At 38.6% G+C, this 18,791-nt stretch overlaps 1 protein-coding gene across 5 annotated transcripts; it reads left to right on the top strand.

The window, feature by feature from the left end:
• The first annotated feature begins 601 nt into the window (after positions 1 to 601).
• Positions 602 to 17,057, top strand: WASHC3 (WASH complex subunit 3). 5 transcript variants are annotated; one of them, XM_032106797.1, is made up of 7 exons: positions 602 to 735; positions 2,231 to 2,329; positions 4,572 to 4,637; positions 5,925 to 6,053; positions 8,883 to 8,990; positions 12,242 to 12,306; positions 15,267 to 17,057. In XM_032106797.1, the coding sequence occupies exons 1-7, from the start codon at positions 685 to 687 to the stop codon at positions 15,349 to 15,351; spliced, it is 603 nt and encodes a 200-aa protein (XP_031962688.1). In that variant the 5' UTR covers positions 602 to 684; the 3' UTR covers positions 15,352 to 17,057. The 5 variants fall into 5 exon arrangements, with proteins under 5 accessions (XP_031962688.1, XP_031962687.1, XP_031962689.1 ...); XM_032106796.1 differs by having other exon boundaries at positions 8,880 to 8,990; XM_032106798.1 differs by lacking the exon at positions 15,267 to 17,057 and adding an exon at positions 12,375 to 15,260 and having other exon boundaries at positions 8,880 to 8,990; positions 12,242 to 12,338.
• Positions 17,058 to 18,791: the final 1,734 nt, after the last annotated feature.

Raw genomic sequence — 18,791 nt, 5'->3', positions numbered from 1 at the left:
ATTAGAAGGTTCCACTGGACAACCTCAGATTATGGTGGTTTCTTCAGTGCCCTGAATTCAGGAGGGTTTATTAAATTTATCAGTATTTAGATGTAACCACGGAGAACTTCCACCAAATATGGAAATACACTACAATCTATTTGGACTTACTGCTGTAAACAGGGACTTCAGATCACCCCAATCTTGTCTTTTTCAGAAGACCCCAGGGCCATTCCGTATTCCTTATTTTTACTCCCCACATCCAACGTGTGGCACTTCCCCAGTCAAATTTTTGTTTATGGGCACAGGAGCAGTTCCTTCACTGGCTTTTCTCATTATTTCCTTGAGGTTTGACCGCAGGAGACGACGCTACCCAAACACTACCATGCAGGGCCACGTCCTGAGGCCTGTGGAGTGCTGGGTGTCAGTGTGACCCCCACTGGCATGGCCGGAGCCCCTCAGCGACTGTCACCACGTGCAACACAGAGCGGGTACCAAAGGAGGCACCCCAGAAGCTCAGGGTTTATACTCGGGGTTCATCCTTGGGCCGGCAATGAGAACTCCGGCCCGGGACTGCGTTTCCCAGGAGGAAGCGCGGGGAGCGGGCGCGCCCCGCCCCGCGGAGCTCGGGGTTTGTTTCCGGGCCGAGGCTGCGGAGTGCGGCCGTGCTGCGGAGCGGGGCTGCGCCCGCCCCGGCCCGTGGGCATGGACGAGGACGGGCTGCCCATCGTGGGCTCCGACATTGACCTCACCAAGGTACGGGCTGCGCTCGCCTGGAGCTCCGGGGCTGCCGCTCCTCCTCCCCGGCGGCGGCTGCGCTGGCCCTGGTGCTGGGCGAGCTCCGCGGCCCGGCCCGGCGGCAGCGGGCGAGGGGAGCTTCCTGTGGGGTGGCGGTGCCGCCCTCGCACCCGGGAACGAGCGGACTCAGGTCCTCAGCTGCGTCTCCAGCTGTTTGCCAGAGGCATTTTGCTACAAGTTTTATGATAACGTTGTATTTAAAGACTAAGCCGTTTCAACGTGGATCTGTGAGGCAAATCCCGTGCAAAGTTGTTTATTCATGTTTTTTAATGTTGTAGAAACTTTCTTTTTAAACTTAGTTTTGTAAATACCGAGCATCAAGACAGGACAGTTCCAACTGACCCAGTGATTCTTCCATGCTCTGTGCCACCCTGCAAATTTCTGCTAAGGTCATAAGCACTGCTTGACAAGTTTTGGAACCACAGAATTGAACTTTAGCAGATCCTCTTGTAGAGGTGCACAGCGTGAAGGCTCGAGATAGTAGCAACAAAAGTCTCACAGAAAAACCAGGATGTTTTAAGATTGCCATAGTGAATTGTATATTGAATGCACTGATAAATCAAGGACTAAAGACTAGAGTCACTGTATTCACCAAAAAAGTGCAGCAGAATCTTGGCTGCCAGTAATATTCCTTGTGAATCTTCCACTTAAATCAATGACAATTTCATAGGCTAATTTTGTCTGTGAAGTTTAGGACTTAAAGCAGTTGTCCAAGGTTATTAACTCTGAGGCACTATAATTTTTTACTTAAACTTTTGTGTGTAAGTTCCTGATTCCAGTCTTCTGTAATGGTTTAAATAAAAATGCCAACCAACGCTGTGTTACAATATGACCACCATTCTTTTTGGCAAACATGAGATTCTACATTTTAGTCTGAAAAGAATGTGAGCATCAAAACTGATCTGGAGGATAATTTTTGGTAATTTTAGGGTAGTCTGGGCTTGCAAATAAGAACCAGTATGGGTAGCCACTAAATACTTAGACAGCGACATCACTACACTTTAGTTTTCATCATGGTGTTAGTTGTAACTGAGTATTAGTACGGCTGGCCAAATTTGCTTTTCTTTCTTAAACTCCAGAAGGAAAGATTCTCATTTCCTCACTGTTTTTAAAAAACATCAACACTGATTTTCAGGAATATTCACTATTTCATCTAAAGGCGGTTTCTTTAAGGTAACAGTCCTTCATTTATTGGGTCTTGTTGCTTTTTCTGTGTGTCCTGTAAATTCGCAGCTGTCATGTTAGTAGATTTTTAGTGGCAAGGGATTTGTATGAATGCATATGTAAATCTGTGTATTAGAAAATGGTTTGTGTATGCATGCATTCATAGTAGGCACACTTAAGACAGATTTCCAAATAATTTCTTCTAAAAAATGTGTATTTTTTTAAACGGATATTTGAATCCAAAATGACATTGATGTGTAACCTAATTTTCTCATATTTTTTAATGCAGGTTCCTGCTATTCAGCAGAAAAGAACTGTAGCATTTCTAAACCAGTTTGTGGTTCACACAGTGCAGTTTCTCAACCGCTTTTCTACTGTTTGTGAAGAGGTATGTTTATTATTTTCCCAGCTGTCCATTTATACAGTTTAAAAAATTCTAGAAATGAGAACCATTCATTTAAATATTTTTGATGCAGTAATACTGGTAGCTTAAACCAAAAAATACAGTCTGCTTTCTGTTCAAGGTTTCTCTTGAGTAAGCGCTTAAGACAGAATTTTTCCCCGAGGGATCCACATGAACTCCTGATTGTGCCACACTCAGTCTTGTTTCCTTAAACTTTTGCATTTGGCACAGTCTTGAACTTTGTGATACAGGAAATTTTCTCTGAGCAGCTTCATCTCTGGCTCTTGTCTTGTTATGGAAGAAGGATGCTATGTTCCTATGGTGCATCAAAACTTACTTTCAGATTTTATCACCTGTACTTTAAAAGAGTGATGCACTGAGCTCCGAGTGTAAATAATTTTTATGTTGAAAAAAGGACATTTTTGGCAAGTGATTAGCATAGAACAAGAAGCCCTTAACTTCAGTTTCCTTTAAAAAGAGAGAAAAATACAAATATTTAGGATTAGTAAGTTTATGTGGTGACTTTGGAGTCAATAGAAATACAACAGACTGAAAAGATTAAAATTGTCTGCTGAACAGGACAAGAGTGCTTCCTCCCTCGTAGAAAGGGTGTTTCCTAATGTGGCTTTGAGTGTAACCTTTTTGTCTTCAGAGGTTTTTTGTAATTTTTCATTAGTTTATTCAACAAAGAATACTATACAGCTCTAGCCAGCTGAGCTAGGGTAGCAGTCAAATCCAATAAACCTAAGCCGTGTAATCTGAGAAATTCTCTAATTTGTTGGTGAAGTTTAGAGCCAGACTCGTGACAAGTATAAAATTTGGCTACCACATGAATATATGGAGCTTCAGAGGAAAAAAGTCATTTTTCCTGGATTTTAAAACTTCTTGTAACGTGATAGGTGGGACAGTGTAACTGCCTGATGCTGTTGTCAGTTGTCCAAAACTCAGTTGTCACCTGATCTCAGTATTCCCTCTTCCACGGGCACTGTGGAAATCAGAACACATCTATTTAAAGCCACCTTGAGCACGCAGCAGCACTGTGAAGTCTGCCTAATAAAACAGTTATTAGTTAACCAAAATGTGTTGTTACCCAAGAGACTAAATAGTTGCTTTATGTACTCCTTGAGAAGTTTTTTGTATTTATGAAGTACAGAAGTGTTTTTAATGTGAAAGGTCGCAGTTAAGTCAACAGATGCCAAGAAACTCAAAATCGGGGCTGACACCATCCTTAACTCTAAATTTCTTGGCTCTTGTCTAGTCAAATAGACCCATAAAATTGCGTAATTGTCTTTTGTACATCTTTCCTACCCCTTTCCCAGCTACATGTAGGACACATAGTTCCTTCCAATAGGAACTGACTCCTCTTCATGAACAAAGGACCATCTGTAAACAAGTCAGTGCACTATCCAAAAAGACTAACTCCTGTCAGTCTCCTTCTACTCTTTCTAGCATATTGGCAGAACTGCCATTTTCTTAGGGTGTTAAAGTTCTGCTTCAGAGCCAGGCAGAATCTTGCCAAGGTGCCAGAAAGCTGTCAGAATGGTACATATCTGCCAGCCAGCACTCTAGCCAACTTCACTTGGACAGGTCTGGTGGAGTATGGTAGTGATTAGTTAAAAGACTGGCAGTTCTTATGGAGTAATTTAGAAAAACTTAAGTTGTATTTTAAAAAAAGTCAAAATTTGATTGAGGTGCGCCTGGAGCATGTGAAGTGTGGTTAGTTCTGATTCATTGTGGTTTTTTACTGTATAGGACTTTGAATCACCTGCTGTATTAATTATCAGATTTTCTCTGATACTGTTTTCGCTCAGTTACATACGCACACATCATCTCTTTTCGTCTTCTACATTTATAAAAAGTTCTGAAGAAAGATCCTTTGGTAACTGGGAGAGTGCAATATGTCTACCATTATTCTCCAGTTGCCCCAAGTAATACTCTATTTACTTTGGCTTTCTTTTGTGCATAGTCTGTCTTCACTTCTGTCAAGTCTTTCTATGGGAAAACCAATGCAGAGTAAAATTATTTAAAATTTGAACTGCTGTAGCCACTGTACTAAAAAGGGTTGTCATTGCTTCATTTATTTCATAATGTGATAATGTCATTTGCACTATACTCTGCCTTTGGCCAGGAGAAGACAAAAGTGATTTTTTTAAACTAGATGCAAACTGGTTTATATGTACAAGTGTGTAAGGGAGTGTTTTCACATCCTAATTGTTTTCTGTTGTAGAAATTGTCAGCACTCTCTCTCCGTATCCAACAAATTGAAACCACACTCAATATTCTGGATGCAAAGGTTTGTATGGATATAGACTTCATCTTCTGACAGTGACAGCCTCCTAGATTATGGGAACTACCTGCCTTTTTATAGTCTGAATTGAGCAAATAAGTTTTCATAATTATTTGAAGGAGCTTGTATAAAATCCTGGTATCAAGAATTCTCTCTTTGCATGCCTTACACTGTGTAACAGTTGAATATGTAGTTGATACAGAAGAAAGGAACCAACAGTACCTAGGGGAAAATTTGAGTTTGTTAAGCATATGGACCAGGAAAGGAGCACTTTTTGCCATACAAACTCTAATAAGGAAATTCTTGCCCCCTTTGTAAAACAAAAGTATCTTTGTATGTTACTGGACTGTAAGGACTTCAGCTGATATAAGTAACTAGATAGAAGCCTTGTAAATCTTTTGATATTGAAATGTGGCCTGAACTGGATCTTAGCTAATGCAGATGTGTTTGATTTATCTTCTTTAGCTGAAATGACAAAAGGATCTAATCTATGGTCCTATGTAGGAAATAGAGTATATAATTTACTAAAAGAAAAAAAAAAACAAAAATAACCCCAACAAAATTCCACGGTCAATAAACCACCCACTATAAAGTTTTAACCAGTTCTTCTTTCAATAATGATGGAGGCAATTTCGGTTGGCTTTTCTGGGAGCAAGGGTGGAATATTTTGAAACTGTTCATTAAGATCTTGGTGGGGAAAAATAGTGTAATAATACAATCAGAGCTTACTAACTCTTATTTATTTCAAAATATTTAGGAATGATCAGTATGGCTAATTTTTGCAGAATTCTTCATAATCATGTTAAATAGATTTTCCTTCAAATAGATATGCAGTGTGTTAGTATCCACTCTCAGCATTTCCTTAAAAAATGTGAAAGATGTAGAAAATTGAAAAATTTGTAACCAGTCACCCATCTGTTAGGTGATAGAGCTGTTCTTGCCATGATTTCTTTCACTGTAGGGGAAGTAGCAGAGATTGCATGGCTCTCATGTGGTTGATAAGTGCAGTAGCAAAATGCTAGGAAGGTGTGGAATCCTTTCCTCCTCTGAAACCCTGTGTTAACAGTGAAAGCTCCAATGGAGTGTTTGGAGGGTTTTATTGTAGAAGGCAGCTGAATAGAAAGATTTTTCCCCCCCCCAATCAAAATACCAAAACTAGGGATAAAAAGTTACAATTTTGCTGATGTAAAACCTACATGGACAATAAGTGGTAAGCAGCATGCTGCAGATTTTGTTGTACGTATAGTCTTATGATGTGCTCATTGCTTAATTGATGATGTTTTTTGCATTCAGTTATCCTCAATTCCTGGCCTAGAAGATGTCAAATTTGAAGTGTCCAGTGCAAATGTGAACAGTGTTACAAATGGTCCCGTGGCACAGGCTGCTGCAGATCAACAGACAGCTGTATCACCTCAGTCTGGGGTAAGTAATGAAGCATAACTCATACCTTGAAGGAAAAGAGCTCTCCAGGTCAAGTTTTTAGTGTCATTTGAAGTAGACAGAAGAAGCAAGTCTGTTGGAAGTGAGCAATCAGCTGTAAAAATCTAAAAGTTTTTCTCTACTGACACTGTTTTAACAAGTGACTTAAAACAAAAAAGGCTATACCCTTTCTTAACTATGTGGTTGTAGTGGTTTTGGTTCAGAATATTCATTACTTACTTATTTTCCTTCTGTGAGATACGAATTAGGAGAAAAGCAAAGCAGGCACAAACCTTAAACAGTTGCAGTACAATGAAAGAGTTTTATTACTAATAGAATTAAAAGTAAAGAGAAAATAACAAGAAATTAAAGCAAATCCCCCCTCCCCTTTCCAGCACTTCTCTCCTTTTACCCAACTCACACAAAGGATAACAGAACATGGGATGTTAGTCAGTGTTCCAGTTCTTGAAAAGTCTCTCTCTTATGCTTAAGGAAAAAAGGGTTTTCCTTCAGTTGCACGTGGTTCCCAAACTGCCACCAACAGCAGACCCGCCCAGAAACAAACAATCTGCTGTGTGTAAAACATCTCTCCCATGAAAAAATCTCACAATTCCTTCACACTGCAAAACATGGGCCATCACATGGGGTTATTGATCTTTTTAAGGGTAAGTTATTTTGGCCTGCACACAAAGGCTTTTCTTTGCCACAAGTCTCTAACAGCCTCTTACTACTTCCATATAGCCTGGCATAGGCACTCTTCACAATCTTCAGAGGCCGCACGAGGATTCTCCATCCCCCCATGTTCTTCAAATGGATTAAAGAGACAAACAGTTTGTGGTATTACAGTTTCTTACCACGGCATTCAAGAAGGTTTTTTAAGCTGCGCACCAGAATCGCGGCACCGCCCTCTTTTCTCCCGTCGCCATGCTCAGCTCCGTCCCACGGGACTCACTTCCCTTTCTCTCTGACTCTGGAGCCGCCATGTTGAAGGGTGTTCTTGTTCAGGCTTTACGGTGGGGAAAGCCTCGCTCCCTCTGTGCTGCTGGCTGTGTGGTGTCTTCTTCAGTTCAGCACGAAGTGTGCTGGCTGCAGAAAGGAGGCTGCGCCGGCTCCCGTTGACTCCGCCGGCTCCGCATGGAGAGGAGAGGGACCCGCCTGTCCCCAGAAGCCGCGCTGGATGGGTTTAGCTGGGGCAGTCCATGGCTGGTTTTAGCTGTGAGCAGTCCATGGCTGGTTTGAGCTGCCTGCGGCTCTGGGACAGTCCCCCCCAGCGACCCAGGGTCCGTGCCGCAGCGTTGGGAAAGGGGGAAAGGGGCAGTGGCCCCGGCCCGGCCCGGCGGGGCCGGGAGGCTCGGAGCCCCCCCACCTTCCAGCAGGCGAGCGCGGACAAAAGGCAATTCCTGCCTTTCCGTGCGGTTTAAATATGTAAATTGTGAGAAGCGTCATTGGTCTAAAAGACTGTCCATCAACTCAGGGTCAACCCAATACAGTGGCCTAAATGATTAGAACTAAGTCAAATCTAATGCTAAATTTCTCCTTTGTCTTCTTCAATCACACTAAAATATGAACATGAATTACATCAGGGGGCTGGGAAGGTCATGAATGAAAATAACAATTCAAATCACATCATTCCAAGTCCTTTCTTCCAAATGTGAGCTTTTAGCTTAAATTGGAATTTCTAGCATGCTTTATTCTATAGAGTTCATAACCTTGAAGGTTTTCTATATATTATCCTACGTGTATTGGAAATGCCAGCTTATTAGAAGCAATCAGCATTAAGATCCTATCCCTGCAACTAATTTTTTGTCATTTTGGGGAGTTTAATGTGTGTGGTTGGTTGATTTTTTTAAGCCAGACATTTAAATCCCGTGATCACCACTTAACTAAGTGAGGCTTTTGGCCCATTTGTAGATGGAGTTCTTTTCCCAGTTTCCTCTTACAGTTTCTTCTCATGGAATCTTCAATTCTGATCTCTGCGCATTCTCTTATTTGGTGGAAGTTGCTGTGGAGAAACAGTAGCTGGAGCACTCTGCTGCTTTTGCCTGCCTGTCAAAGATTGTAACTCTGATTTGCAAGCAGCACATGGGAGACACTGAACAGCACTGCATGTTCCATCCACGTTAGAGAATAACTCACCATTAGTTCATTTTCTTTAAAATGTTCCTCCTCTCAGATATTAAAGTATATAAAGTTCATTTATTTCTGAAAGGATGTTCCCAATGCTGCTTTCAAGTGATTAGTTTTGCAGAAAAAATACAGTTGTCTGTGTTCTTTTAGTAGTAGTAGAACTTCTTGTCATTTTTCATTTATGTGAATTAAATACTTTCAAGGAGTCTTCGATTTCATTGCATTGTCCTTTAAATAATGATTTATACTCGAAAGTATAGTTTAGAAGTTACATGATCTGTATGAAACCCTTGTCAGGGAATCAAATATTTTGAGGAAAAAAGGCATTGGACTACTGGAAGAGATTTATAGATATGATCCTTATAAATATTTTTTATGAAAAGACCATTTACATTTAGTACTGTGTTATTCATTAAATACAACTTAACAGGGTTATTAGGGGCTTTTTGGTTTTTTATGTGTTGTTCGATAACTTAAAATTGTAACTAAAAATAGAAAGACACTCCTCTAACTGAACAACAAAAGAGCTGGATTTTGTGATTTCATATGTCTTGAAAATCTCTCTCTGTGAGTGTAAATCAGAATAATCTTGATGAAGAAGAGTTGCACTTTACCATTCAATATCCAGTTTTATGGGTTGGAATCTCTCCATGGGTCTGGTGTGTACACCTAACCATTAAAGGGTTTGTTCTTCATATACAGCAGAACAACACACAAGAAGAAGGGTTACAGAAGACGGAGGTAGTCACAGAAAATGTCACAACTGTGGCCAAGGATCCAAGATATGCCAGATATCTCAAAATGGTACAAGTGGTAAGTCAGTTCTCATGTCATTCCTTGGCTATGATGTTATTTTTAGGTGGAACGTTACACACAGCTGTAAGCGGACGTTAAATGTCGGAACACATAGATTGTAACAGTAATCTTTAGGCTAGGATAACATCACAATATTCTAGCACATTTTCTCTAATAAATGAATTAGTGTAATATATTCCCTCAGACAGGTTCTGGCAAGATCTTTCTACAAAATTCTGCTGGTATACTTGTGAACTGAAGGTGTGAAATGTGTAAATGCAAAGTGATATTAGCCGGAGGCACAAAAGATGCCACTGGAAGTGTAGTTGTCCTGGCAGAATTGGAGTCATTCCCTGCAGACAGACATGATTACAGTTTGATTTTACTGTAGGGTACAAAATACAGCTTTGCAAGTATAGTCCAGAACAGCAGTACTTGATATTTCTGTAAGGACCAAAATAGAGGTTACAAGGATTGCTTCGCTGTTTGGTTCCACTCCAGTTTCCTGTTATTCATGATGCAGGTTTTGTTTACCTTTTTAGCTGTGGTCTGTGCTACAGACAAATAGGAAATAAATGAATGCAATCTCAATGCTTAATTGTGTGAAAGCTAATGAAGGAATGAGAAGGTGAATGGGAGGCTCTTTGTGACATTTTTAAGAGCTCATTTCACATCCACATAATTAAAAATGGGATTGGAAACAAAGAATTTATTTCAATTTATTTTCAATTTGTCAGTGGAAATTTTCCTCTAAAATCTATATTATAATTCTGGAAAGTATGACTATGTCATAGTATTAATAAAACTTTGCTTGTGTTAAAACTAACTTCATGGTTTCACTCAGTCTTCAGAGAAATTATTACGATTGGTCTGCTTCATCCCTTGAATGATGTTCCAAACCTTATTTTTCACTTGAATCACAAATTGGCACTTTATGGATAGCTTATTACAAACCATTGGAAAACCTACCAATGGGATAGTAGCAAAGAGCAGAACACTGTGTTTCTGTATTGATTTAATGCCAGACTTCAAAGTGGATTTGAAAGTGCTGGATGGTCTAATTACTTTGAATTTTTTTTTTTTTGTGACTGCTAGAGGAGTGAGATCTCACTTTCCACATTTCTCCTGTGTACTGGCAGTTCCTGGTGACTCCTCTGCCAGTTGTAAACAGTGTGGTAGGAAAGTCAAACTAACATACTACAAATTAATGTGTGTTTTTGTATTTGCCAAACTTGTCTCCTTGTCCGGTCAAGTATTTCAGTTATGTCATTTATTTGTCCAAATTAAGTTTCCAGATGAAGATTTGTTTGAACTGATAATTTATTTATTGTTCACAGTATTTGTAGTAAAAAGAGCACCATTCTACACTAAAAGTAGCTCTTCCATGAAATTGTGACAAACTCATTTTGGTGGAGTGCAGTTGAGGATACTAAATTCTTACTTCTTAAAGTTTCCAACAGTATTCCAAGAAATCATACAAAAGCAGTACCATATTTGCAGATTAAAATTTAGGAAAGCATGAAAGGTAAAGGAATTGTAATGCCCCGATTGTATTCTAAACAGGTACAGATACGATCTTAATTGTTTTCCTTCAGATAAAAAGCCTACTCTTAAAGGGCATTTTGATTAAACTTCAGATTAGTTTTGTGAATCTATGATATATGAGGATACTGAGAGGATTTTTTTCTTGTAGATTTTAATGCACACAATGTTGGAATAAAACATACTCCAAGTGTGAACATGGAAACAACCCATTCTTAGAAGTCCTATACCAAGTTCCCTTTGATTGGAGCAAATATGAGTTCTGCTTTGCCTGATCTGACTCAATTCTGTTTTCACCTGGTTTGAGTTGATGCATAAGCAACTCCCCAGTGACTTCTGAGGTGGGGAAAAGTACCTTAAGAGCAGTCAAGCAGGAGGAAAAGCATTATTACAAGATGATGTATAGACACGCAATCCCTTATGTCCAAATCTGTACTAGAATAAGTGATTTTTTTAAACTGTCATGAAATACTCAAATATTCACCTTTGTACTGTACGTGAGTTGGGAAGTACTGAGATGTTCTTCTATTTCAAGCTAATACATTGCAACTGTTTGAGTGACCTTTTTTGACATTATGTCTGATAGATTGCTTGAGCTATGTACCTGTGTGTGCTGTTCCACAATCCTCATGCACAAGCCTTAATTGTGATTCTTGCAGTGGAACTGTCACTAGTATCACATCTTTCTCTGGAACATTAGTCATGGCTGCCCTTTATTTTATCATTATTTTACTTCCTTTTGCACAAAAGATACTAGTCCTATGCCACTTGCATTTAGAATTTCTTAGACCACCAGTAGCTTTGTCCCTTTCAAATCAGAAATTGTATCCTCTTTTTTTTCTTTTTTGTTTTTTTCTGTATCCTATGTTGTCATGGAGTGATCCAGATGGTATTTCTGATGGTTTCCAACAGGAGATGGCAAAGCAACAAGTTGCCTTTGAGCAGCTCTAGGGGAAACATAGGAGCAGTTTGTTGGAATGTATCTGATGAGAGGACGTGGGTCTTGGATATGTGATCCAAGATGAGGGGATGTTTAGGTGTTGATGAATAAAATAAAGTGCAGAAGCTGTGGAAGGACTTGCAGTGAAGGGAAGGAATTTTTTTAACACATACATAGTTGACTGAAATCTGTCCACAAGTCACAGAAGATACAAGCCTGACTGCACAAGCAGTTGTATTCAGAGAAGTCGCTTTTAAATTGTGCTTCTGTTCTCATGTCCTGTTTGCCTTTTTCTCCATGCTTTTTAGACTTCTCCAGTTTTTAGCACTGCCTTAAGAGATCCTTCTGGAGTGGTAGCAGATGTACTTCCCTGGTTTTCCTCTCTCTCTTGGACCTTCAGCATGCCCAAGTCTTTCCTAGCACAATTTTTCTCTGCTGTCTTGTGCTACATTGTGCTTTCTTCACATTCTTACCCATACAGATAACTTCAACTTCATGATTCTGTTTGCATGAATTGCAAGTATATCTATCCAGTCTTGATTCTCTCCCTGCAACTTTCTCTAGATGTTTTGCCATAAATGTAAGAGGGGTTAAAAGGGCCTTTTAATCTCAATAATTTCTTGCTTCTAGGTTCTTGTTGATGGCAACTGAGATTATTGTTCCATGCTGTTGTTCGACAAGTGACATGCATCAATTTATATCAAAGTGTGGTTTAAAAGTACCTGTGTAATTTAATTCACCTGTTTGTGTCCAGTAGTTTTATATTATTCTTCCTCCTGCTACACAGGGTGTTCCTGTAATGGCAATACGAAACAAAATGATTTCTGAGGGGCTAAATCCAGATCTTCTCGAGTAAGTAATTTGTGACTCTCCATAGGGCTGGAGTGCAACCATGTGTTTAAAAAACTTGGAGAAACGAAAGGTTGTTGAAGGTGGTGTGAGTTGTAGCAGTGACAAGCTACCATTAGACAATGTGCATTTAGCAATGAGGACTCAGATGAAAGGTCAGTAGCCATTTTCACTGCACTGTTTAGACTATGAGGTATTTCCCAGAAATTTTTTTCAACACTCCAATAAGAAAAAGTCATTATTGTAGAGTAGTAAGAACAAATTCAGTCTTATTTTGCTGGATGCACGAGGGACAATGCAGTTGTTTCCAGATTCTCTCAGTAGATGGAGTGCACTACTTGACTTCAAAATTGACAGTGTAAATTGAAGTCAGCAGTTTAAAATTTTGGCTGTTGATTGAGTTAACCTGATGTGAAGACTACTAAGAATAGATAGTAATTTTCAAAGCTTCTCATCTGGCCATAAACATTAATTTTAGTCTTTCTTTACAGCTGACATTTAATTTAGTTCTACTAGATTATTTCACAGAATTTGTTAAACTGATGAAAGTATTAACTTTCATTCTTACATTATAGCCACCAAAGTGTTTGAAGTACTTTTGCATTCTCTTCAGAAACCGTCAGGATATTAGAAAGTCCTTTTTTCCAGTGAAGTCTTTTTTACATTTTGTAAAGGCTTTTTCTGAAACTAGCAACTTGTTAAATAAAATAAACCTGAAGTGTCATCATATGATGAGTCACTTTAGCTCCCAACTACTTCCTGGTGTCTAAATAAGCCTAAAGTAAGTATTCTTCAGTTGATATTTTTACTGATTGAATGAGAAATAAGAAAAAGACCCTGTGCAAGTTGTAGGTAGCTTTAGCAAACATGGGTTTTCTATATGTGTGTTAAATGTGTTGTATTTTTTGCTGTGCTTTCAAGTCCATACCTTTTTATAAGTGCTGCTATTTCTTCATGTTTGGGTGCATTTTTATAGTAGATAAATCAAAAAGATAATAGGTTAAATTTCAAAAGCAATTTTTTAAAAAGTGTCTGCTTTTCGATTGTCTATTTTGCATTAAGACAGAAACATTATTGCTGTGGGTGGAGGCTCACAGAATATGTTTGGGGTTAGATCTCAAAGTTCATCTTCAAAGATCTCTGCAACAGTAATGCTTAGTCAGATTTTCTTTAAAATGTTATTGGTTTGAAAACTGTTTAAAGAAAGCTGATGATTTGGCAGGGTTCAAAATGTAGAACATTCTAAGGTGTCAGGGGTGACTTAATTTTCTTGCTTTCTTGTCTTAATATTATAGTCTTCTTTTTATATATATATCTTCCCATTCACGGCACATTTCTTGGGTTTTCAGGTTCCTTAGGTCTGCTCACTCAGTCCCAGAAAAAATTAGGAAAATGTACACGTGGCTGTGTGCTTGGTCACTTGCTGCAGGCTCCCCCAGCTCCTTGCCGTTGGCTGAGCATGGGATTTTGTGGCTGTAGATGTGCTAGTTCTAATAATATAGTGTTGTTTCTACACTCTCCTTTTGGCTATTCCACTTCTGTTATTGCTCCTTTCTCAACTTTCTACAGTGTTTTGTAACTGCCTATTCTATCAAGCTCCCGATTTACCTATCTTTGACTTTTGTTTCTTATCCTTCCTCTCTTGCCTGTCTTCAATTCCAGGAGAGTTTGTCCTGCTCTCATGAGCTAAAGGAATTCAGCGCCATCTTCCTCTTCTTAATAAGAGGTTTTGCTCTGCTCTCTCCAGATCACATGTCTTTGCACAGCTCTTCTGTTTTGTCATTACCATGGCAACAAGGAATAATATTGTGAAGTGGTATTTGCATGAGAAAGCAATTGCTTTCTTAATTTGTTTTAGAGGTGTGCAAGGGGGAGGGAGAAGGCTCTTCTGCAGTTCTTTAATACCCTTCTCATCTTTTCATGCAAAATGTTTAGGAACACTTTAAAGTTACCTCAGGGATTCCCAACAGAGAAATTATACTAAACAGAACTAATGTTGGAAAAGAAAGTCTATGCCCCCAAGATAAATAAGAACAGGATGATTAATACAACTGTCATCTTAGTTTAAAATGTAATATTTTATCCAAGAGATGTTAACTGTCATACGGGAAGTGCATTTCTCTGAATGTCATTTTTCCCCAAGTATACTTATGTGTGTATTTTCTACCTTGCTTTCAGACTTCACCAGGCTCTGTCTTGCTTGTATGTCAAACTCATTACATATTCTCCATACATCCATGGAGAGCCAGCATCTTCAGGCAGTAATGTTAGTTAGTCTTTAGATGGCTTGCTTCTCTCATCTTCATTTCCAGTAGATTCCCCAAGCAAACATTTTGCCACAGTGTTAAGATCCATCCTAAATATTCTCTTTAAAACTAAATACAAGAGGTCTGATCATTTGTAGTCAATAAAAATCCCATGGCTGTTCTTGCATGTCAAATTTAACCCAATGTTCTAGCCAAATTCCACTCTGAGTAATTTTTTACTTCTCTAAATTATCCCTGCAGTTTTAGTTGGATACAATATTGTTCATTTCCTGTCTTATTTTTTTCATGTACTATTTACACTGCTCAATGGTGTACAGAATGTTCCTTTCAGCCCTAGAACCTCTGAAGATTAAAAAAAATTGAATTAATCATTATTGCCTGCTTTCAACTCTTTCTACAAGTGTTTGCCACTTCTTAATGATCTGTCATCATTTCTGATGGCATCAAAGGCATGCATTCACACTGATGTCTACAGAGTTTTGATGTCCAGTGAGTTACAGTTTGTAGTGTTTGTCTTTCAGTTGTAGGTGAAGCAATACCACTAAGGTGTGAGTTTGTGAACCATAAACAGTTAATGTGTCAAATGTTGTGGAAATAAAGTGCCTGCAGTTGTCGTGAAAGGACAGTGGTGTTACGTGCTGAGTTGCTTGTGTTCTCAGCTGGATTTGCAACATGGAATGTTTTTGTTGCCTGCAGGACCCCAGATGCCCCTGTGCCTGCCTGGGGAGATGATGGCAAAGCAGAAGACAGTTCTGATAGTGAATCTTCATTCAGTGACTGAAGAGACTGATTCCAGCCTTTGGAAACCTTTGTTAGGTGCTCATGTGTTTGGAGCTTTAGCAGACAATGGTTTGATGTGGATCATATGGGTGGCATGGTTTATCTAATGACATTTTTAAGAACTAAGCTCCTCTGTGCTCTCTTCTGGAAGGTTTGAACAGGCAAAGTGTTTCAACCTGAACCCTTTCCCCATGAAAATTAATCATGAGATCCTTGCAGTTTTTAGGCTGCATCATGTCAGATTCATTTCTGATTCTGCTGAAATTATTTTGTAGAGCTCCAAGAATTCCACACCTCTAAACCTCCAGGTCTCTAAAACTGCATTCTGGTCATTGTTAGATTTTCTACGTAACACTTCTAACCTAAATTGCCTTCTTTCTGCCCCTTCTTCCTTTACTTAAAGGTAAATTCACTTTCGAAAATGAAAATGTTTCATTGATGAACTGAACTATTTTCTCAATATTCTATATCTGCAGTGGTGCAACAAGAATTACACATAAGTCAGCTCTCTTACGGTGATTGCACATCAGTGATACTCAGGTTTGAGAAAAACTAAAATACAAGTGAAAAATACATTAAAATGCATTTTGAATCTATTTTGAAAGCATACACCACTATTCAGTACCACGTTAGAGTCTGTATGAAGTTGGTAAAGAAACCCCTGCTCTCGAAGAGTTGATTTATTGAATCAGGGTGCAGTGTTGTAGAAAGCTACAGACACGGCAAGAGTGGTTTGAAAATGACACTGGGAAAAAAGCAAGGGACTTAGAGATTATTAATGGAATCTCATTACTTGTTCACTGTTACATCGGTCAGTTGAGACCATTTTCTGACTTCTGTTGGCCTTACTCAAAAGAAGCTGTGGCTGAGCAGTTTGCTTAGGATGAGAAATCACCTCCAAGTTGGTGTATTTGCTGATAATTTCAGCAAAGAAGCTAAAATTCAGTTTGTTTAATGATCAAACTACCTTGCCACCTCTTGAGGTATGCATTGAGGAACAAAATAAAGAAATGCACTAGGAGCCTGACATGTCCTGAAGATTCCCCTCAAAATTACTTAATGTGCTCCATGACTAAAAAATGATACTTCATTAAAGAATCTTCTTTAATACAATTTGTTCCCCATGAAATCCTTCTCAATCTGTTTGAATTCCCCAGACTGTTGTGATTATACCAGAGTGCTGTGTGCCAGGCAGTCATTAACTTTCTGGTATTCCACATTCTTGCTGCGACCAAGAGAAGACAAAAACTGAAGCTCCAAGTGTGTAAGTTTGTTAGCTTTTATGACTGAGTCTGTACCTTCTCTCCTCATTGTTTATGGCACTTCAGTAGGTTACCTGCTTTTTTTTTCTGCTGTAACTTAAGCATGGCTCCCATTGAAGCCTGCAGATGTATTTATGCTCTCCATAACCTGTAAATCAGAGTAATGCCTGAATCCCTACAAAAGCATATATGCACTAGAGAATGTCTAGAGATGGTATTTTGATGATGGGTTAATTACTATTGAATACATAAACAAGAATACTTAATAGTTAACACTTGGTAAAACACAACAAATATTAACATATTAGCAATAAGTATTTCAAATGTAAATGCGATAATGTTATTTCAGAATGTATATATTGAAACACTCATGACTTTTTAAAATCTATATTTGGAAACTCATTTAAGCAGTCTGTATAATAAAAGTTACACTTTGTAAACCAAAGTTGTGGTTCTATTTTATTGCTATATCTCGTTCTAAACAAGACAATGAAAATTCTTCCGAAGTCTCTGCAATTCAGGTTTCTCCAAAACTAATTTTGCTGAAGTTATATCAACCTGCTAGCCTAAGGGGAGAGTTTTGGAAATTGAGGTTTGGAGTTAAAGCTAACCCATGGTGGCACTCTGACTGCCGGAGAACTGAATATCCCATAGCCACTGTTCTAAGAAGCAAATTTAAGGAAGACTGAAATTACATGTTTGATACTTTTGAACTGACATGAACCTCTGTAAGGAAGTAGCATGATTTAAAGAGTTGAATTGAGAATTATTTTTCTAAAGAAATAAACAAAGTTACCAAAAAGACATTTAAGAAGATATAGCTTCATTTGTTTATCATTCTGTAGAAACTATTTGCGTAAAATTATTTTGAACTGAGAAAACCCCTAAAATCAATTGTCTTTTACACCACTGCAGATACACTTTTATGTGGAATGAAGAAGAAAGCCTCTGGCCTACAGATACTTGTTAAAATAAAAGATAATTAATCAGTAATTATATATGTCACATAAGTAATTATATATGTCACAGTTTCATTAATAGGAGTTGTGAATTTAACTGCTTAAAGACTTGTAGTTTTTTTTCAGGCTAGGAGTTTACTTTGGAATAGTGCAGCCTTGGTAGCGTGGCAGAAATATTAAGAAAATCTTGCCACTGTGTCTCCTCTCTCAGCTGAGTGGTGCCCAGAAAAAATCCAAATGTCTGAATTGTGAGGAACTAGGTGGACAAAAAGATAAAACCATCCCTTTTTACATTCAGTGTCTCAGCAGCCATAGTGCTTCCGCTACCTTTGGAACCTCTGACCACTGTAGGCTCTTCTGTTCCTAAACACATCCCTTTACTTTTAAGTTGTAGCCAAATTCAATCTGAGATGTTTCAGCTTAGGACACATGCTGACACAAGGAGCTATTAAGTGTAGGATGGTTGGTTTGAGACTGAATTATGTCAGCTGTGCTGGTGCTCCTTGATCTGCAGCAGTTTTCTAGAGATGTGGTGCTAACCCAGACAGCTGGAAAGTCCTTAACCGCAAGCTAAATACTATAAGCAGAGACTATTCCAAGGTGCTCGTTATTTGCCATCTGTTTTGGAAGAGAAGATGGAGTATTTCAGCTTGGCAGCACAGTAATTAGATATATGTAATACTTTCAAGGGAGAATGTCCATATTTAAGAGACTTTTATTTTTAAAAGCTTCCAACAGTGAAGGACTTTCAGAAGATACAGTACACATTAAGAAGTGTCAGTAATACGCATCTAATATATCCAAATTTTGCATGGATTTAAACTCATCATCTGGGGCAGTATTACAACTTGCAGGCATGAAAACTACTGCAGAGTGTTGCTGGAATAACTACTGAATGCATCTGTTAATACTAATTATGTACTACTAGTAAACTATTATATTCTTTGTTTAAACAAACTTTTTTAATCCCATCACCGTATTCCTCATTTTGCAGGTGAATGGGACTGCAGAATGCATAAAGGTCAGTTTCTTAACGGTATTACAGGCATTTTAAATGCCTGTAGATGCCCTTAGACTAGATGCATACCTGTATTTTTGTAAGCGAAACCGCAAAAAACTGTCAAAAGCAAAAACAACATCTGGACATGATAATAACTTCATAGTGAAGTCCTGGTTTAGCACTTGTAATCATTAATGTGTTCCCTCTCAAGTCTTGTGTT

Source organism: Corvus moneduloides, chromosome 4 (assembly GCF_009650955.1).
Source record: "Corvus moneduloides isolate bCorMon1 chromosome 4, bCorMon1.pri, whole genome shotgun sequence".
Taxonomy (NCBI): Eukaryota; Metazoa; Chordata; class Aves; order Passeriformes; family Corvidae; genus Corvus; species Corvus moneduloides.
The sequence above is the reverse complement of the archived record's forward strand: the minus strand, read 5'-3'. Positions and strand labels throughout refer to the sequence as shown.